Below are 21,665 nucleotides of genomic sequence, written 5' to 3'. Positions count from 1 at the left end.
CGGATAAGATTGGTCAGCTGCTCCGGTTTTCCTCCCAATAAATAATGGCTTTTATGGCAGCTGGAAGACAACGGGCCCAACTTATCGCTCCGCCAGGCCAATAAAACCCAAGACCAGCCACCAAGTGCCCAGGTGTCGCAGATAAGCGCCGAACGAAGTGGCAGATAGCTTCCACACAGGTATTCAATTCAGATCAATAAACCCTTTGCGGGATCGGCGTATTTGCTGCCGCTCAGTTCCGACCTGCCGCAATGTCAACTCGCGGTGGGCCGATAAGTATGCTATCCATGCCCATATCTGTGACAAGGGCAGGTCCTCCGATAAGGCAGCCGCCGCCAGATACTGGCCACCGATTTACCCGGAATTCGCCAATTCGGCATATCATGCATTGTTTTCAGAATTCGACTTCATTAATTATTCAGGTAGCTCTCAAGTGGCTGTCGCAGTTAGATTACACACCCATTGGAATCTGAATGGCGATTGCTTTCGGCAAATCCAAGGAGTCATCAACTATGTGTTCCCGGAAGCAGCTTTCCTTGGAAGTCAGGTTCATAGTAGCTTCCACGCAAAGTGTCAGGTTGTAGAGCTGTAATATAGATTCCCAAATTTCCGAGTTGCACAATGATGCCGATGGCTGACAGCGCGGAGGAGGTTAACCAGGCGGAAGGCCACCCGGACTCAAAGGCGGACGGCATCAGCGAGTCGCTGCGCTCCCTGGACACCTATGCCCCGGAGTCCGCAGAGTCCGTGGAGCCGGCTTTGAGTCCGGCGGACCTTCCTGCCCGCAGCCGGAAGGCCTTTCTGCGGCACATGATCGGCCAACTGGCGGAGCCCGTGCAGAACCGCATACGGGCGCTGAGGCACAACCAGCTGCAGCAGGTGCGCATTTCGGAGCAGTTCTTCCGCGAGGTTTACGAGCTGGAGCGACGTTTCTACGGCCAGAGCTGCGCGCTCTTCGATGCAAGGAGGGATATTTTGGAGGGTGCGGTGGAGCCACCAGTCCAAACGGAGAAGTCCTGGCCCGAGGACCCGCAGGATGCGCTGTACTTGGACTTTGGAAACAACGAGGAGCTGCGCCAGTTGAGGCAGAAGTTGGCTCCGGTCTCGCCGACCACCGTCGGAGTTCCACGCTTCTGGCTGACCGTCTTCCAGAACGTGCCGCTGCTCTCGGAGCTGGTCCAGGATCACGATGAGCCGCTGCTGGAGTGCCTAACGGACGTGCGCCTGGCCTACGACCAGGACAGCTACACGGTCATCTTTCAGTTTCGGCCCAACAGCTTCCTGCACGACTCCTCGCTGCTGCTCACCAAGCGCTACTTCCTGCAGCACTCGGCGGACCCGGAGTATCCCTTTCTGTTCGAGGGCCCCGAAATAGTTCGCTGCGAAGGCTGCCACATTCACTGGCGCGATGGGTCCAACCTCACGCTCCAAACGGTGGAGAGCAGGCGAAGGAACAGAGCTCGCCGCGTCACCAAGGTCATGCCGCGAGAGTCCTTCTTCCGCTTCTTTGCTCCGCCGCAGGCGTTGGACTTGTCCCTCGCGGATGAAACGACCAAGCTGATCCTGGGCAATGACTTCGAAGTGGGCTTCCTGCTGCGCACCCAAATCGTGCCGAAGGCGGTGCTCTTCTACACGGGCGACCTGGTGGACAGCCTGAGCGCCGCCACTCCGGACAGTCGCTCCTTGTCCTCGGAGGCGGAGGCAGAACAGGAGCAGATTTTGTGATGCAAAAGGATTTGCGGTTTACTAAACAAAAATTACAAGTGATTCGTTACTAAGTTGTACAGTTTGGCCAAAATCAATTCATGAAAACGTAAGACGAGCCTTAGCGCTACTTAAAAATGCTGGTGTAGTACTCCTCCTCCAGGTCGTACAGGTCCATGGCCATTTCGTCCCTCAGCTTCATTAGCTTCTTGTCGCACTCGCTTTGCGTGTTCCTAAACAGCTGCGAGTTGTTCGTGATGGCCTCGTTGACCGAGTGGAAGTCGTTGAGGATGAGGTACTGCTTGAGGTCGGCCACCAGCTTCATCAGGGACTCGCCAGCCCGAACTACAAAGCGGGATGCATGGAGGTTACGACTCAAATGCTGGGTGTGGATTTGCTCACCCATGTTGGCCGCACGGACCTGCATTTCCAGGGCGTCCTGTTCGCACTGCGTGGTCTTCGAGATCTGGCTGTGGCTCTCGCGGCGCGCCAGCTTGAGGATTTCTGGAGGAGATCGGGATATGGATTATAATGGTATTATTATTTATTGCCGGTGGTCCACTTGCTGCATTTACCTTCGAAGTTCTCCAGCATGCTGCGCACGTCGTCTTTTAGGCGCGCATTGTAGGACTTCAAGAGCGCCTCCTTCGACTGCGGCAAAATGGTTGTCCTGGATCCGCTGGCCATGGTCCTAATTCTACCTTAATTTAGTTTAATAATCTATAAAAAACGAATATCGCTTTTCAATGTTTTTGTTTTGATTAGTGTGACCATTGAACTTTCGCCCATAAATACCATCCGTTCTTTTCGCACTTTGGCTGTTGCTCATATAGCTAAAAAATACCACGCGCCAACTGGTGGCGTCACTAAAAGTTCAGTTTCAGTTTTGGCGCGGCTTTGAACGTGTAAAGGTGCTTTTTTTTTTTTGTTAAGTGGATGGTTAAAAATCGTAATGCTTGTGTTTGTGCCTATGTGTAATACGTTTGATGGCGACTTCAAAGCATATTACCAAAATGTACTCCCAATGCCGCGGAAAATTCTGGAGGATATCTCGTCGGCGGCCAGTGCTACAAGAACCTGGTGAGTCTTTAGAATATAATGAAACAAAGGGCACGCACCTGCCCCCCATTCAACCCATACCAAAGGGCGCCGCACTGCGTTTAACATACATTAACATTTTAGTTTAAGTTAAATTCTAAGTTCTTTGTTGCAAATGTAAAGTTAACGGCTTTTGCCGGTATAACGGTTTCGGTACACTTAAATCTTCCGTACGTTTGTGTGTGTGTGTGTGTTCGCGCGGGACTGCTTGGAAATATACCGAATAGTGTTAAATATACCAAAGCCCGAGGATATACTGTTGCGTTATCGATAGCCGATAACAGCTACGAGTTCAGCTGCAAATGTATACAACTGTATATAAAATCTGCGATTTGTGAAAACCTGACCACGATTGAACTCAACGAGGACGACGGAGGATCCTTCCGGCGTGTGATGAATTAATGCTAAAGTCGATCAGCGGAGGCGTTGGCGTGGCATCCACGGAAAGAGGCGGTGGCGGAGGCGGCGGAGGAGGTGGAGCAGGAGGAGCAGGAGGAAGCGCCTCTGGAAGCAGGAGCACCAGCGGAAGCGGAAGCGGGCGCGCTAGTTGTGGGCTGGGCTCCAGTTCCATTTCCAGTGGCTTGAGTGCGGTGTGCGGATTTGTGACCGGGGCCGGTGGCGGAGGTGGATTTGAGCGGGATCGCGACAGGGACAGAGAGAGAGACAGAGGATTGGCCAACAGCAGTGGAGGCAGCACTCCTGCCGGAATTCTCTATTGCCCCGCGTGTGTGGCAGCTGCCAATCAGCAGAATCCCAGCCAGAACTCGAGTCCCCACCACGAGGGTTTCTTCTCGCGCAGCTCCTCCAAGTCGAGCAAACGGAACAAGGCCAGGAAAAGCGCCTCCACCGCCGGCTGCTTGGACGCCCAGCACATACGGGCGAATCTCCGAATGTCCATGTCCAGTTCAATGAGAAGCTCTAGAGGGAATGGCGGTGGCGGAGCGGCCTCCTCCTCCCATCCTCCGGGCAGCAGCTGCAGCAGCGGTCCAGGAGGATCAGGATGCGGGATGGCATACGACGCGGCAAGCAATGCTAGCAGTGGAAGTGGCAGTGGAAGCGGAAAGGCCACTTCCCCGGGCAGCTACAGCTGCAATGCCCTGAACGTGGACTTCACCTCCTACACGGCCACGCATCAGTGGACCAGGATGCTCGAATGCGCCGAGTTCGTGGGCGCCAAGTGAGTGGTGAAGCCATATTGCTGAAAATGTCTGTATTCCCTATCCCTTTCCCTTTCTTCCCACTCAGGCGAAGCAAGCACACAGTGGTGGCCTACAAGGATGCGATGTTCGTATTCGGCGGCGACAACGGCAAGAACATGCTGAATGACCTGATTCGCTTCGGCGTTAAGGACAAGTCGTGGGGCCGCGCATGTGCAACTGGAACTCCGCCTGCTCCGCGATACCATCACTCGGCGGTGGTGGCCGGCAGCTCGATGTTCATCTTTGGGGGCTACACCGGCGACATTCACTCCAACTCGAACTTGACCAACAAGAACGATCTGTTCGAGTACAAGTTCCAGAGCGCCATGTGGGTGGAATGGAAGTTCTCCGGACGCCAGCCGGTTCCGCGATCCGCTCACGGAGCAGCCGTGTACGACAACAAAATGTGGATCTATGCGGGCTACGATGGCAATGCTCGGCTGAACGACATGTGGACGCTCAACCTCACCGGTGAAAATCACCAGTGGGAGGAGGTGGACCAGCTGGGCGATCGTCCGCCCACCTGCTGCAATTTCCCCGTGGCTGTGGCCAGGGACGCCATGTACGTCTTTTCGGGGCAGAGTGGCCTGCAGATAACCAACTCACTGTTTGAGTTCCACTTCAAGACGCGCACCTGGCGACGCATCTCCAACGAGCCCGTCTTGCGAGGCGCCACCTCGGCTCCGCCCTCGCGGCGCTATGGCCACACGATGGTGCATCACGACCGGTTCCTGTATGTCTTCGGGGGATCGGCAGACTCGACGCTGCCCAACGACCTGCACTGCTACGACCTGGACTCGCAGGTGTGGTCCGTCATCCTGCCGGAACAGAACTCGGATGTGCCCTCGGGTAGGGTGTTCCACGCCTCGGCCGTCATCTGCGATGCCATGTATATATTCGGCGGAACCGTGGACAATAGTGTGAGGAGAGGCGACACCTACCGCTTCCAGTTCTCCTCGTATCCGAAGTGCACGCTGCGCGATGACTTCGGCAAGTTCTTCCTGGACAAGCAGTTCTGCGACATTCAGTTCATCGTCGGAGCAGAGGAGATTCGCATCCTGGCGCACATCGCCTTCGTGGCGGCGCGCTCGAAGTATCTGAGGAACAAGATTTTGGCTGCCCGGGAGGCACGCCAGCAGCAGATGGAGAAGGTCTACGGGGTGGGCCAGGTGGATGCACTGGCTCTAAATACGGGCGCGGGCGGGGACCGCGGACCCATGTTGGAGGTGCGGCTGGCCAACGCCTCGCCCGAGGCCTTTGAAATCATATTGAACTACATCTACACCGATCGCATCGACTTGAAGGACACGTACAGCAAAAACATCATCATTCTGATCACAGATATCTACCAACTTGCCGGTTTGTTCACCATGCCGCGGCTGGCCCACGGCTGTATCCAGTATTTGGACTACAAGATTAACAAGCTCAACGTGCTGGAGGCGCTGTACAATGCGGATAAGAGCAAGTGAGAGCATGAATAGCCATTCATTTGGATCATTTGTAATTGAAACTAATTTGACTTGTGTTAACACTCCCCAACACAGCATTAAGATCATTAAGGATCACTGCATGCAGTTCATCATCAAGGAGGAGAACTTCACAGAGGTGGTCATGTCCAGTGAATTCAGCGATTTGGACAAGCCCCTGCTGGTCGAGATCATCCGCAAGCGTCTGCATCCCAGCAAGCTGGTAATAGACACCAGTTATGAAGGCAATATAGGTACGCTTCGTCGGTTGTTTGCCAAATTATTAGCTGAAGCAATGTTTTTTGAGTAGGAACCACTTTGGAGATCGATCTGTGCGCCTTCTTGGAGTCCACTGGCAACGATTTCTGCGACATCAGCCTCGTGCTGGAAGATCACGTGATTCCAGCTCACAAGTCAGTGCTCTCATCGCGATGCACCTACTTTCAGGGCATGTTCAGATCCTTCATGCCACCGGACAACACGGTCAATGTGAGTTGTACAGCAGCCGGTTCTAACTGCTTGTTAAATGGGTGTCGAGAAAATAGTGTTCACCTTTAAATTGCTGTTGTTCCTAAATAACATTCAACTTCGCTTTCACCCAGATCCAAATTGGCGAAATTTCCCCCTCGCTCGAGGCGTTTCACTCCCTGCTGCGCTACATCTACTACGGCGAGACGAAGATGCCGCCGCAGGATGCCCTTTATCTCTTCCAGGCGCCGTGCTTCTATGGCCTTGCCAACAATCGACTCCACGCATTCTGCAAATACTCCCTGGAGCACAACATAACCTTCGAGAACGTGCTGCAGACGCTGGAGGCTTCAGACATCACAAAGATCTATGATATCAAGCTATACGCTCTCAAGCTGATCGTAAAGGACTTTGCGAAGGTCGCAAGGCTGCCGAAAATAGCCGGCTTGTCGCGCGAACTGTTGCTGGAGATCATACGCGCTGTGGCCGATTCGCACGGCGAGTTTCTCACGCGGATCAATATCAATACAGATATCTGAAAACTGGTGCTGCTCCAGCCGGCATTGCAGTTGTTGCTCGCCTGGTTGCAAATCGGACGTAGCACGTAGTGCGGCAGTAGCGGTTGGCAGCGCCGAATGACATTATCCATTTATCATTATCCGATCCACCTCCATCCATCTGGTCAGCGATCCGCCCCATAGAGGCATTGCATCAAAAAGAGAGAGACGACGCGATCGCGACCCATGCAGAAAACGGATGTATTGTATTGTTCTTAAGTTGTCTTAAGTAGACGAGCCACCAGCAGGTGTATTAATGCAGAGTTTGCGTCGCGCATGCTGCCTCATATATATAAGCCCCCTATATGCACACAGTATTAACCAAGAATGCACCTCCAATCGGTTGAAATGAGATCGCATTGGACTCCTCTGTCCCAAAACTAGGTTTTGTTAAAACATTTGCTCCTCAAACCCAATAGCTGCAGTTTACCAACTGGATTCTCCCTCTTAAGCATCTAGAAGTGCGTTTCACAATCCGACCCAGAGCAAACGAGAGCTACAAACCATATAATTGCAGTCAGTCGTTGCTCAGAGAAGTTCAAGGGTCGAATGGACCCTAAATCCAGGAGGTGAGTGTGGGTACACTTCAAAAGCACAAATCCTTAACTTCTTTTCTGTTTTTTCAGATGAAATGCGCTCTTGCTTAAACGTGATGAAACCGACTAGGTCCTTTCAAAGTTGTGTAGTTTTCGAGTACACAGATTTGAATACCCTTGCAAAGCTGCTGCTTGAACTACGTAATAATATATTTGGCATAGCAGATTACTTGTTTTGCAAGGGTTCCACAGTCTCCGAAGTCCGAGGGTCTTCCCTTCATGCTATACTAATACCCAAGTACAACTTACTAGTTGATATAGATCTAAATCTACTCGTTTTAATTCATATTTATCTATATATATATATATGAAAGCAGTACACTGAATGTTCTAAGCTAAGGAATCATCAACGCATCGACACACATCATCCACGTGAAAATCACCCCGAAAAAGGAACTCAAAGTTAACGTGTTTGCCAAATTTGGATACGATTGTTTGAATTTAATATTTAATATAGAGTTTTTACTGTTTTGCCTTATGATTGATTATGTTTATGACCTTGTGACGCGAAAGTTCTTGCAACTTCGAATATTTGTGTATTTTAATCCTTGTTTCCGAAATTGTGATAAATCAGTTTATTTATGATTGTATTGTGACTATTTTTAAGCAATATTTAAGAATCTTGCGTTTCATTTCGAATATTTTCGTTATAATTTCGTTTTAGTTGCTGTGTGACGAGAATTCAGAATAAACAATATTATTATACACATACGCCGAGACTGATGTGGGTGATGTGTGCTAAATGGCAAATCTTTGTGGGTTTACCACGAAACCGAGGCTGAATAATGGAATTCAAGGCAAACAAACTGAGCCAATTGTTTTGGGCTTCGTTTTTCCCAGCTGCTCTGGCATAGATAAATGTATTTCAATGGAATTAAAACAAAACAAAGGCTGCAGCCGCAAGTGGGAGCTGTCAAAGGGGGTGGTGGCAAGAACCCAGGAACCATGGAACCCAGGATGTCGGCCGAAACTGTTGCCAAGGCCAGGACAACAATGGCAATGACAAGGACTTCAGTTCGGGGGTAAGTCCTGCCCAGGCTCGGGCTCGGGCTCGGGCTCAGGCTCAGAGTCGCTTATCAAATGCAAATTACAAAATCAAATATGCCAACGGCAGGCAGCAGGCTGGAAGGATCTTCTCTTCGAGATGGAAATGCCACTTACAGATACAACTGACAGTAAGCCGAATTGAATTGAATTGCCATGGAGTCAGGGAAAATTATTTGGCCAGCTCCTCTCTCTCTCGAACTCCTCCTCTCCCCTCTCAGGTGGAGCTCATCCTGCCTCGTGTTGCATATTTATGAGGCCATTAGGGTCCGGCGTCCGACTTCGCATCTCTCGCATCCTTCTCATCCTTGGCAGCTGTGCAATGGTCAAGGTTTTTCTGCAGATTACTGCAGCCTCGTTGGGGAATTCGTTGTGAATAATCGATTGGCTTAACTTATCCAGCATTTGCATATTTCCCACAACTACGCCTAGTCGATCACTTTGAATGACTGCTGTTCAGTTTGAGTATCTATTTTGGGCACTGCTAAGCCTAAACATTACTAAAAGGGTTCTTGCTCGCTTTGGATTCGATTAACAACGGATTATTGCCTCTATTCATATACTGTAGCTCATAAATATGTTCTGGAAACAAAGTCCTTAACTGAACCCTTCGTTGCCACAACCCCAAGTGAGCAGTAACAAGAGCCGTCGCTTACCGCTTTCCAAACAGAATACCAATTATCCGGTTGGGAACCGAGGTCGAGGTCTTGTGTCCTGCGGCCCAGGAACCCGTGCCAAAAGCCCAGCTAAAACTAACCCACCTCCGTGGCCAAACAAGTTTGGAAATGAGGCGCACGAGCTTGAGCATTTCGCTGCCCGCTGTCAATTTATAAGCTCATATTTTAGGCCAGCAGCGCAGATCCGAGTCAATCGGCAACATAATACATAGTCAATAGTCATGGTGCGGATGTGGAGGGCAAGGATGGAGGCTGGGGGATGGGGGATGGGGGATGGGCTCGTTTCATGCTTTTTAATATCCGTTTCATGTGGATTTATGCGCATCAAGTTCACGCTGAGCGACGGCACATAAATTTCATGGCAATCGAAGCAGTCAAGACGAAAAAAAAAGAGGCGTTCTAGAGACCAGGTGATGGACTTGGAGGTACTCATTGCAGACTAAATGTGCTAGGAAGTTCAATAAGAATGCAGGTGGCCAGTTTATTTTCTAACTACTCCACACATCACTTGATCGAATTATATAGTTTTCGAAGGGTGGCATGAAAAGTGTTTTTTCCAAAGTTTTCCCTGAGTCCAAGACATCCTCTTACGCCTACAAGTGCTGGGAATGGAAAAAAGGAGGACAGAAGGGCCAAAATGGAAACATGAGCCTTCGAAAAGGGTTAACTGAATGTGGGCCTGGAAAACGGGCCGATTTCGGGGTTAGCCCCGAAATGGACTTTTGGCATTTTGCAAACTTTTTCTGCATTGCTGCTCATTGAAGCCGACCGCTGTACGCCAGCTTCAATTAATTTATAGCGATAGGGATTTGTATCCCAGTCAGGACAACTGGACCTGGATCTGGATCTGGATCTCTGTGTCCTGCGTCCTGTGTCCCACGCATAAAGTGTCATTTCAGCGGCTCCGATGCCTAATTAAAACCATCAATTTCGGAGTGAACGCGATTCGAGGGCTTGTGAGTTGGGCAGAGTGCAGTTGCAGCAAAGTTTAATTAAAAAACCCGTATCCTTTATCCCTGCATCCCTGTATCCCTGGAGCAACCGCCTTGCCGTCACACCCCTCAGCAATTGAAGTTTAATTGCCGCACAGACGCGCAAAGGTGAAAAGGGGAGTGGACTGGGTTGGGTATGCAAATAAATGGGTGCGCGACCTGATGCTGACTTCATTATCCTGGCGAACTGGTTCAATCGTAAAAGCTATTTTTCTATTGCTGCAACATAGTGTAGCAAGGATACTCTTCCGTCTAAACAGAAGATGCAACTTCTGACACCTCCGGAAACTGATGCCATTCCCATCCACTGAGCTCAACGTAATTTCGCTTTAAAGGGTTAAAGGGTTCACTTCAATTGCAAGACACCAAGTGGGCGGTAGGCCTCTCTCTGTGCCTGTGCCTGTGCCTGTGCCCGTAACCTTTGACCTCACCCCTTCCGATATAATCGTCGACACATAAATCTCAAGACCTGCCCGGCGGCTGCAATTTACGGCACGACCGTAAATTTTTATAAATGTCCTTGTAAATAAACTCGCAAATATGCTGATTTAGCATATTTCTGATATATGTGTGTCCGCATGTGTGTGTGCCTGTGTGGGTGAGGGGGCGTGGCTCCCGCCTGCGGTTTATGCCATGTGCTATGTGCTATGCGCTATGTGTGTGGCAGTTTTATTGCGAGGCTTTTTGTTCCCGCTCCTCCAGGGTATCACCTATCACTTGAGGCATTTGCGGCATTTGCGGCCGCACTCTAGGTATGCCTATCCATGCTGAAATGAGCTTTGTTTTCTATCAAACTGGCTGATGATGGTTTTCCTGAGCAGAATGGTGGCCTACGTTTTCTAGGGTGTTCGAGCAGTCGACCTTTCCTCGTGCTTAGTGGCCCACTGTTTGTTTGTTTTGTGCTTTATTTTACTCTCCTTTGATTTCGTGGGTTTTCCTCGAGGGAGCTGGGAAAAAGTCAAAAACAGCAGAGGAAAACGGAGCAAAAAAAAGGGAAAAAGAGATAAATAAAAAATGAAAATTTTATGTTGCATTAACTGGCGCTGGCATTGTTGTGCCGCATGAAAAGCATATGTGTAATAAAATTTATGCATATAAACAACCGATGGCAGCCCACAAAAACCAGCAACAAGCAGCACCGACATGCAATGAAAAGCGAGTTAAATATTTGATAAAGCAGCCGTGAAGTGAACTTTTATATTTCTGTCTAAATTTGTTGTCCTGGCTGAATGTCTGACTGGCTGACTGGCTGACTGGTGGCCCTCCTTCCCGCGGATGTCGCAGGATATCGGATGCGGAGTATTGGGAAGGGACATTTGGGACTGTGGAGCAATTGTGGTCATCCAACTTCAGGATGAGCACTCGAAACTGCGTGTTATGTGTAATGAAACGTGTATTTAAACGGGAGCCTTCGCGAATAGGAAGTCGTGTTTTCCCGTGGGATTTTCCCAGCTTCTGCGCGGATATGTGTGCACTTGACATTTTCAATTTGCCGGCAATCAAGCAGCAAAATATGGATTACATTGTTAACGCGTTCGGACTACCCAAAGTTGCATTGTTTCTGCACAGAGAGAAATTTGAATTTGAAAGCAACTACTGCTGGTAGTTCTAGATATTTGATTTTGCTGAAAACACAGCACACAGCACACAGCCACTTATTTCTCCGTGTGAGCCCGTGATATGAAGTCGTTCGCCTTTGGACCCGCTCATTTGTCAAGAGCTCCAGCAGGGCGTTATTAATGGAGCGCCGACTGACAGGTACTGCCCCCCTTCTTGGAGCAACGCCTTTCCTCGGTTCTCTGGCCAGGCACAATTGAACAGGATCTCGGGAAATCAGTGCAGGATTGAAAAACAGCAGCCACTACCACTGGCTACTAGCCAACGACTCCGGACTTCACATGCGGCCTTGCATTTTAAGCGCCACTGAGCTGAACTTTCTTCTTTTTGTTTTGTGCCAAACCCTGAGTTAAAGCTGTGCCAGTTGGTTTTGCGGACGGGCGAACGGGGCGTATGCGTATTGTTTATTTATTCATTATTTCTATTCCATTGTTTTCTTTCGGAGACACTGGCCGGCGGGCCGGTGAAACTTTCCGAAGCCACAACATGTGGCATGTGGCAGAGCAGCAGAGTGGCAGAGTGGCAGTGGCAGAGTGGCAGGCATTTCCCAGTCCCGCCGGGTATCTGTTTCCCCTCGTGCTCCGCTGAGCACGATTTGGGCACAGAGATTTCGACGTGGCCGATTTGCAGCAGGACTGCTGCAGTTGCACATCGGTTTCTACGCAGGGGAAACTGCATTTCCACGCTGCCATTGTTGCCGCTCGCTTTTCCTGGGCATTGCAGCTTAAAGCGCAAGACGTGCCAGGAGTTTCCGCAATATAATTTCCCATTAGCGCTCCTGACACCCATCCACACACGCGCACTGAGAGAAAAAGCGTAGTCCTTCCGTGGGATGATCGCTCACTCTTAGCCTCATAAAAAGGGGTTTGCAAACATCCGAAACAGATGGAGAGATATCCTATGCAATGTGAGGCGACGTTTCTCTCTGTGTACGCAGAAAGAAAAACACGAAAACATGCCACTCACCACCCACCACCCAGCTTGCAGTCGCTGCTGCAACGCAACTTTCCCGTTTGGCTTTTTTCGAATGCTTTGTGGGATAAAGTTGGAGCGAACATATGGCCGACTTCGACTTTGACTATTCATATTTTCACAGTTCCCGAAAAGCCCCTCATCCTTCCTTCCCCGCCCCTCCCCCGCTGGCAGGAGTATGTGTGTGTTTGCATAACAAAACTAACATTTAACAATAACATTTCCAACATTACGATGTCGACGCCAAAACTGAAAGGATAAACATTTCGCAACTCAGTTGGCAGTGGATGGGATGTAGATGGGGTGTAGTTGGGGTGTAGATCCATTCATCCGCCGGATGAGGGATGAGGGATGAGGGATGAGGGGTGTGGGACATGGGATATGGGACGTAGGAAGTGCTGGGTGAATTGCATTCCGGAAGGCATCCATTGATGCGAGAAATACGGCTGGGAATACGGCTTTTAATCGAATGCAAACATTCTTAGGTGTTCTCGGTTGAACGTTGTGATTATTTCAGTTCGCTTTTCTACGATTTCTGGCTCGGCTCAAAAGGCTGGGAAAATCAATTTCATGTGCTACAAGTATAGTTCTCTTCATGGTTCTCAGCCCTGTTTTGCTGTTGTTTGTAAGCCTTGATTATCATATTTCTTTCCGCGCTTCTGAAATTTTCCCTTTTTAGCTCTTCCGACATTTTCTTCGCTTACCAAAATGGTTTTCCCTTTTTGTGCGCATTTCGAAATGCATTTTTATATTTCATTTGCCCTGCGGCTGCGACTGCGACTGCGACTGCCTGTGAATAAGTTTAGCGCAACATTTTTATGCATTTTGATGTCTGCCTTCACTGAATTCACTGCCTTCACTTCTTCTTCTGCATGACTGTTTCCATCTGGATACGGTGGCGTATGCGTAATATGCTTTTGATTGGCTTTGAATGGTGTAAAGCATTATTTGGATTGGCATTGCACATCCGTCTGGGGAATGTTTTTCGTTTTCGTTTTCGTTCGCGGCACAAACAATCTTAGATGGGAAAAATCAACTTTGTGCCCTTTGAGTTCGGTGGCTTTGTGGGGCGGCAGTGAAATTATCATCCTGATTGGCATAAAATAGAAATCAAACAGCATAAACAACTTGAGGGGAATGCAAGGAAAAGCTTCTGGTTCCATGGTTCCGTGGCTTGGTCAGATGTGGATGTGGAGCCCTTTAAAACCTAAGTACACTTCATCTATGGTCAGGGGAGTAGCTTCAGGATAACTTCTGGAGGAACCCTTGCCCTTTCCCCGCTCCTCTTGGCTCTTTGCTCGTTGAATGATGCCCTGCCAAAGCGAATGTAATCAACAAATATTTTCATGGCGAAGGACGGACGGAAATGAAAGCGGGAAAGTCAGGAAAAGCGGAAAACTCGGCAGAGGGGGGGGGACAGTCATAAAGTGCGCCGTCAACTGTCCACTTTTCGTATGTTTGGTGATTTTTCCGCTTCACTTGGAGAAGGGCGAAGGGGGCGGGGTGGATTGTTGGGGGGTCACCAGCTGCAATAACAAAATGGTTGCGATGCGCCCAGAGCTTTGGTCATTGTGGATGTTGTTGGCGCTGGTAATTTATGGAGCAACAAACAACACTGTTGACATTATTGACAACAGACTCTGTTGCTGCATTCGTGGGGGCGGCCAAGCGGCGGGTGGGCGTGGCACTTGAGGAGGGGGCAATGGAGCAATTTGGAGCAGGAAAGAAAAACGCAGGAAGTTCTGGAAAACAATGCATTTCGCTTAGAACAATCACTTGCTATAAACTAATGCACGCTTCAAATTTTAAAAATTAATTCTTAAAATCAATTCTTCTTCTCTTACTGCGGAATTGAGGATTTTGGATATCCCAGAGCTGCAAAAATGTGGCAGATATGTTTGCAAACTCCGAATGACACCTGCTACCTAAAAGCGCGCCGCAGCCACGAATTTTGGATGGGAAAAGTTTCGATTGGATTGGTTTGCTGCACGGCTGGCGAGCATAAAATGTTTATGGCCCGTCTTCTAATTAAAAACACACCAGGCGCCCAAGGACGAAGTGTCCTGGCGGCATCGTAAAGAACTCGCAGCGAAATGGCCTCGCGACATATTGAATTAAATATTCAATCATAAGAACAAAAGCCGTGCGAAACTTCCTAGGCGCCTGATGAGGAGCTGTGCTGCTGTGGAGCGCAGGACCTGCCCCATATCCTTATCCCTTATAGCCCCCGCTCCCCCCTCCCCCCTGCCAGCAGCAGAAGTGACACTTTATGGCAACGACGTCAGCTGAACTTGATAGACAATTTCGAGTGCGTCATAAACATTTACCGTTCGACGTGAGCCTCCATCTCGAGCAGCTCCTTCAGCTCCTTCAGCTCCTTCAGCTCCTCCAGATCCTTGAAATCCCCGGCTCTCCCGAGAGCTCAACATAAATTAACTACTACATGCTGGGCGGAGGCGGGAGGGGCGTGGCATGGTGTGGCGTTGTCTTGCATCTGACATTCTCTGCAAGCTGACGGAAAGCCCAAATTAAGATGCCACATAGGCAGTCCAATAGAGTGGCAATCGGCTGGCTTTGCAATGTGGCAGGAGTGTATCCGTGCCGTGATAGAGATGAGAATGGAAGCTGGCCAAAGTGGGGAGACTCCTGCAGTGGCAAGCAGCTTGATGAGCTCGCAATTGTTTGCCGAACGAGTATTCGGGTTAAATAAAGCGAAACAGAAGTAGAGACTGAAACAAGTGCATTGAATAACTTATTGCCAGATGTCACAGGTTGATTGACGTGCTTAATTAAAGGCGTAGACTCCCTGAGATTGCGTAAACTAAACACTTGAGAGTGCACTTCATGAAAGGCTCTTCTATGTCATGTCAGGGCCGAGAAGCATGAAAGCATAAATATTTACTTAAGCCCATTATGCTGCTGATTGATTTGAAATTCATTTCGCAACCATAACGATGCTGTGCACAATATAAGGATGGGGATATGGGGAGTTTTGAGGTACATTGAGCTTTAATCTATAACTTGCAGTGCATGTAATTATGTGACGGCATATCTCTCTGTGTGCGCCACATAAAGCTAATAAGATTACAAATTATTTCGGCTAATTGCCACCGACATAACATAACTAATAACAGCAGCAGCTGGATGCAAAGCTGTGGGATTTCCTCAGGATTTCCTCAGCCTCACGTAGCACGTACCAAGTTGCATGTGGCTCGGGGCATTTGCATTGCGCCTAATTGTATGCCATAAAATATTAAATTACATGCCATGCAATGCACAACGTGAACGCCCTGCCTCCTTTCTCCTTTCTCCCGAATTTTCCCCCCTTTCGAAAGGATTTCCCAGCTGCCCTTCCCAACCCCTTAAGTTCGACTTAAGCCTTCGCCTGCCTGCAGCGCAATTCCCTTTGTGGAGAGCCAGGGAAATAGGATTAGTTCTGGGTTCCTAATGGGGAGCAACGTCTATTTATGAGGGATTTAACTTCGCAGTTGCAGGGGGATAACTTGAGGTCCTGATTCCCACACAGAACGCTTGATCTCTTCCGAGGATGTAATTGGAAATTATCCCAGTTTTTTGACTCAAAGGGAAGTTTTGGGCTGCAGACTTACGTGCGCTTTGTGGAAGCTATAAAGCAGAATATTAGATATAGGTATTATATATTAGATAAAAGGCCTTTTTGAATTGAAATTAATTAGGATACCCATGTCATATATAAATGTCTACACATCAGTTAGTGTGCACGGAAAGAGTGGTGTCAAACAGCCAATTATTAGAGTCCATTAAATATGAGTGAAACAAACCTAAAAACTAGTGATTTAGGGAATACTAACCGGGCCAAATCAGTTTCATTAGTTCACAGTTTGAGCCATTAAACGCTGACTAAAACCGCAACTGACTAAAAAATGCACCTCAGCCCCTTGACCACGCGAAATGGCCATTAGCCAACCGCAATTGAATGGCAGACAAGTTTTCCATTCTGGCCAACAGCATTCGAGTGCTGCAAAGTGACCGCAGAAAGCTTTATGTATCTAATATGTGCGCTAAAAAATGCATAAGTATTTAACATGTATGCTACCCACGCTCACGTTTTGAAAAACTCCCCAAAAAGATTTGGACTTCATCTTTAAGTCGAAAGATACAGTGGGAACTTGAGAGCAAAGCAAAGGCCATAAGTGACCGGAAGTACAGTCACGCCTGTAGCGATTATCGATAGCTTCGAAAATGCAGCCAGTTCGCTGCAGGTAAATTCCGGCAAGGAAGCAGCTAAATTGCCAAAAATTTATGGTCTTAGGTCCACTCTCGCATTTTGTTGCAATTGCGATTTCTGCACACTTACAATGGTAATTCTTGTTAACTTCTCGTGTAATGCGCAAATTTATGGCCTTCCTCTGGCTAAGATGCCATGGTAGTATGCATTCGGAGTGGCAAACTGGCGAACTTTGTTCAAAGCTCGGCTCGGAAATGACTTTGAAACTAGTGCCTGTGCTTGTTAATTTCCTCATGTCAGCAAATATGCAATCATACATTGGCCCTAATGCTAATTCAGTAATATGCTGGAAATTCAAATTCGCTTTTCCAGCTCCTTTCGACCAATGTCACCTGTGTTGTGTGGAAAGTAGTCGAGTAGTCGTGTGTGCCAAGTGTCCTTGTCTTTTGGCCAAGAGGACAGATTTATGACCAAAGCAAGCGGCTCAAGAGGTTAATAAAACTTAATAATTCCGTTCGAGTGTTAACTGCAGCCGCCTTTAAGTTGGGCTTTAGTTTCGGGCCGATCCGAAAATCAAGGAGTCGTAAAGCAGGTGCTCCAAGGGTCGTAAACTTCGAGGCGGAAACCCCGGGGGCACATCTATCAAAAATTTATCTTTACAACACACAAAAATTAAATTATATAGTCACTCGCTCAACTTGATGAATAAGTAGCCATAAAAGAGCAGGGGAAATGGCAAATGGAAAGGAGGCGGACGCGGAGAGCCGCGGACACTGGACGTCGGCATAAAAATCAATCTAATTTCATTAAAGTCAGTCAACATAATAAACGGACATCGTTTTCTGCCGCTCCTCCAAGACAATGGGAAGAGCTCGGTGGAAAGGGAGCGGGCACTTGGGACTGGGACATGGGGCGGAATTTCATTTTCCAGCTAAAAAGAAAGAAACCGTGGAGCAAGTGCACACGGCAGCTGTGGGAGACCTTCAAGGCCTTGGACTTCTTTAAAAACATTTGGAACAACAGCTGGGGGTTTTCGAGTTCTCTTCCTATTGAAGAAACTGTGTTGAATATTTGCAACTAAACACAGCTCCCCACAAGTGGCTTTAATCTCCGAAGAGGTTAATCAATTGCCCCAAATCGATCCTTGTGCCAAAAGGCACAAAAGGGTGTGGGTTTTGTGTTCTTAGCGGGAACAGGTGAACAGGTACATTTCTCATGGGCGTGTAATGTAAATCCCGTGCTAGAGCTCTCACATAATTCACGGGCCGAAACACGGGGCAATAAAACATTTTCCATTTTCCATTTTCCGTTTTCCACCTAATGACACGCCCCCACCTCCACTCACATGTGAAGAAGTGAAAATGCGGAAAAGCCGGGGGTTCATAAATTCAATTCGCTTCGACCAGCAGCTGCAGTTGATTTTCAGTCCCAATTTCGAGTGATTTTCTTAATGTAGTTCAAAGGGAAGTTGTGAAAATGCCGGGGATGGAATGTGGGCGCAAAGAGACGTGTGTGCGTTTGCAAAGGGTTTTCCCCGCTTTTCTTAAGTGCTGCGAGATCTAATAAATTTCCACTACGAGAAAGGCGGCAGGCAGGTCGCCCATTTTCGGGGGCGTTACGGATTTTTGAATAATATTTCACCTGCAGGTGGGTTATGCATCATGTGTGTGTGTAATTGTCTGAAAAATTACCATGTCTACATGACACGCACCCACGCACGCGCCGCCATTAAATCACATTTTCCCGGGCGAGTTTTCCAGAAGCGGTGGGCGCTGCAAAGTGCTTCCAAGTGGGTGGTAGCCGTCATCCTAGACTAAAACATAGAAGCGGACCAGGCACTTAAACTAATCAAACTACCCTGCATTCAGCAAGCAAGGATTACTAAAACTCTCGCAAGTGAATGGGACGAAGATAGAAAACCAACCAGATTTCACTATAGTTTTCACATATTTTTCGGGCAACTCGCAAACTATGTAAGCGTGGAATCACGCACCCAATAAGCCAGGAAGCCAAAAAGCCAAGAAGCCAAAAAGCCATTCCATTTACCCGAATTCCCAATATAGCCGGCGGAACTCCCCAAATAGTTCGCACATTTTCACAGGCACAGGTACCGAAATACCTGTCCACCGATTTTGTGCAGTTGTCAGGCGAATGTCAAGGCAAATCTCGGCGTTTATTTTACGTTTGATTGAAACTCTGATTAATTTCAGCAGCCAGCTCCCCAGCAGCTCCCCAAGGCTCCGGTTTCAACACCTGGGCACCTCCGCTCTCGGCTTTCATTTGTAATGAGTGCTGGGCACACGTACGGCGCATTGGTTACACGGCAGGAGACACGGCTCCGGATGGGGATGTGGATGCGGATACGGCTGTGAATGGGTAGTTGGGGCGTGGGAGGAGCAGCAGGGACGGTCCTTTGGGCGCCCCATGTGCTGGGCCCAATCTGTCATACGCAGGGTTAGGGCAAACGGCCGGGTATGAACCAAAAGTGATGAGAGAGGTGACTTGTTACAATGCCAATGTGGCCCCTCTGAAAATTGTTTAAAATCGATGCTGCAGGCTGTCACGGGGATCTCAAGAAAGGCACAATTACTTGTGAAGGTGTGCAAATGCGTACTTCAGTTGTCGGTTTTGTTCCGAATCGAAAAATATGAACCACCTTAGGGTGTTGATGGCATCGTGTTGGCCATGTGGGCGTCCTGCGTTTCATTCCATGATTATCACTTTGCACGTCCTTTACGCTTATATGTACATATGAGTGTATATGCGTGTGTGCGGTCTTCTGGCCCATCTGCTCCTGTTTATACGCTTTGCGTGATCGCATTTAGTCCTGCTCCTCCGCTCCTTTGTGGAGTGCCCCTGGGGATTATGCTGAGTTGGCTCATAATGTTGGCAACTAGCTCGTAACCCTCGTGGACCTGGTGCTGATGCTAGTGCCAAGATCTAATTGCTGAAATCAGTGTACTACACACGAGCTACAACGGGTCCGTGTCCTTGCATCCATCTCATCTCCGGCGCTGCTGCTATTAGCCGTAAAAGCCGGCAAGACGTTGCCAAGACCATAAGGAAGTTAAAAGCAGCTAAAATAGACACCTGGGACAAGACTGGGGAAAGCCGTGTTGCCAGGTGCAGCTGCAGATGTCCCGACATCCCGGCATCTCGGCATCTCGGCATCCCGGCTAAGTAAGTACAGCTTAGCCCAGCCCAGTTCTTTGGCCGGGATCCCAGTTCCCTCGTTCACCTCCTTCGGGGGCCAATCCAGTGGCACAGAATTTATTGACTTTGTCGCTGTCGTGTCCTCAGCATTTTCTCCTGCTTTTCGCTTTTCGCTCCGCAATGCTAGTTGAACCTGGGACCATCACCGGCAGCCATCCTGTGCACTGCGAAAAACAAAATCAAAGCTCGGAATGCGCAGTGTACATTCGCATAAGGCAAGTCTCGGAATTTTCTGCAGTGCAAGAAAAAGCAAGAGCAAAAGCTTTGCCGAACAAATTAAAACCGAAGTCCAGGCCATAAATTAACCAGCGCTCGTCGTACACACCCAATCACAGCTGATCACGATGATGATGACAAAAACTGGCAAGGCTCCATCTCACATCTCAAGCGGGCATCCTATCCTGCCTGCGATGTCCTCATGCCCTGATGTCCTGATGTCCTGATGTCCTGCTGCCATGTTTTGTCTCCTGTTTGCCTGGCCCGACTTCGGCAGCCCAGGGGGTTGCTTTGTTGTTTATGAGCACGTGTAATCACTTTTGCCATGGTCCACTTGATGGCCATCAACTGCGACTGCGTTTCCTGCATCCCGAGCTTCCCCAAAACGGGTGAAGAGTCCCAATCCCAATTCCATCCCAATGGCCATCGCCAGGAGTCAACTTAATGGGCACCGACACCCGTATGCAGTCTTTAAATACCCCGCACTGAAATATTGGCCCTATGTAGATGGGTTTATTTGTAGATCTTTGCGTAACTTTGAGTGTTGGAAATGATTTTGGAAGTACCAGTGTTGGCCACTGCGATTGACAGCCAGTATTGCCAAGCGGCAGTGTACTCATTATATTGGTTTCATACTGTTGTTTTCGATTGTCCCGCATGTGCCTGTCACTCGAACCCATTGCCGTTGGTGGAAATCTTTAAAGTGGTCCTCTTTGCCTTGACTGGATGACTCTTTGATTGCTGCAGCTCTTGCACCTGCTGCCGGACACACGGACTGAAGCCCAGATAGCAGGTGGGAAAGTGGGAAAGCGGGAAATGTACATACGTGGATGGCAGACTTTTGAATCGACTCGACCGAGTGGACACCAGACGCTAGAAGGGCACAGGCACAGGCACAGTCACATGTGTGCCTGTGAGCCAGGCGCATTCCTGTGAATTTTTGTGAATTGAAATTTTTGAAATTTCCCGTCACAGTCTGCACTCTGCAGACGGCCAGACACATTGGAATCCTGTTAATTGCTCCGAGCGGCGGTGTTGCAAGGATTGATGGGGTGGGGCTGCCACGCCCCCTTGTGGTTCTGCTCTTTTTGGAAAAGCCTACCGAAGGTAGCAAGGGGTGGTTGTTGTGGGATGCTTAGGGCAGCGCTACATTTAAATGATTTGAGTTTATATACTTACACTTTGATTGAATGAATGGCCTTTTGTAATGGATAACCTGAAAGTGACCTATAACTTTAGACACCAATTGGACTTATAGGGGTGTTACAGATATCGCTAAGTTCAGTTCGATTGGAACTTATATTGGTGGAATGGGATATTTTCTAAGATCCTGAGAGAGTGACGTGTGCACTTCCATATTTAAATGCAACGGTTCCGCGCCAACAGCTCGGCTAACAGAGAGGCGAGACAACTGTAGAGCTAGGCGCTGTTGAGTGGCTGTTGGGTCGCTGTAAGACAGCAGTTGTTGCGCACTGTTGCCGTTCCACTCCAGTTCCTGCGCACGCTAACAGCGCGAAGCCACTCATGTTAGGCGAGCAGCAGGCAGGCAGAAGCACTCAAGTTCGACCCGAAAGTTCGCCCGATGTTTGCCCGGCTTAACATGGTGCTAACAGTGTTTTTTTTCCAGCGCCCCCATCGA

The 21,665-nt window shown here is 48.8% G+C and overlaps 3 protein-coding genes and 1 long non-coding RNA gene across 4 annotated transcripts; 2 read left to right on the top strand and 2 right to left on the bottom strand.

Annotated features, from left to right (window-relative positions):
- The first annotated feature begins 540 nt into the window (after positions 1-540).
- LOC6523857 (nucleosome assembly protein 1-like 1) lies at positions 541-1,778 on the top strand. The gene has a single exon (XM_015189869.3). It carries the CDS (start codon positions 622-624, stop codon positions 1,723-1,725), a length of 1,104 nt encoding a protein of 367 aa, XP_015045355.1. The 5' UTR covers positions 541-621; the 3' UTR covers positions 1,726-1,778.
- Positions 1,718-2,493, bottom strand: LOC6523858 (mediator of RNA polymerase II transcription subunit 22). Its single transcript, XM_002099695.3, has 3 exons — positions 2,280-2,493; positions 2,107-2,208; positions 1,718-2,049 (listed from the first exon to the last, which is right to left on the bottom strand). Exons 1-3 carry the CDS (start codon positions 2,389-2,391, stop codon positions 1,832-1,834), a joined length of 432 nt encoding a protein of 143 aa, XP_002099731.1. The 5' UTR covers positions 2,392-2,493; the 3' UTR covers positions 1,718-1,831.
- Positions 2,494-3,069: 576 nt separating this feature from the next.
- LOC6523856 (leucine-zipper-like transcriptional regulator 1 homolog) lies at positions 3,070-7,799 on the top strand. The gene is made up of 6 exons (XM_002099693.3): positions 3,070-3,979; positions 4,048-5,466; positions 5,546-5,721; positions 5,778-5,956; positions 6,070-7,061; positions 7,119-7,799. The coding sequence occupies exons 1-5, from the start codon at positions 3,204-3,206 to the stop codon at positions 6,472-6,474; spliced, it is 2,955 nt and encodes a 984-aa protein (XP_002099729.3). The 5' UTR covers positions 3,070-3,203; the 3' UTR covers positions 6,475-7,061; positions 7,119-7,799.
- A 10,950-nt stretch (positions 7,800-18,749) lies between these two features.
- Positions 18,750-21,595, bottom strand: LOC120320677. The gene is made up of 2 exons (XR_005560201.1): positions 21,206-21,595; positions 18,750-21,124 (listed from the first exon to the last, which is right to left on the bottom strand). It is a non-coding gene; the product is annotated as an uncharacterized LOC120320677 (long non-coding RNA).
- Between the last annotated feature and the right edge of the window lie 70 nt (positions 21,596-21,665).

Source organism: Drosophila yakuba, chromosome X (assembly GCF_016746365.2).
Source record: "Drosophila yakuba strain Tai18E2 chromosome X, Prin_Dyak_Tai18E2_2.1, whole genome shotgun sequence".
Classification (NCBI taxonomy): domain Eukaryota; kingdom Metazoa; phylum Arthropoda; class Insecta; order Diptera; family Drosophilidae; genus Drosophila; species Drosophila yakuba.
This window is presented reverse-complemented; position numbering and strand designations above follow the sequence as displayed.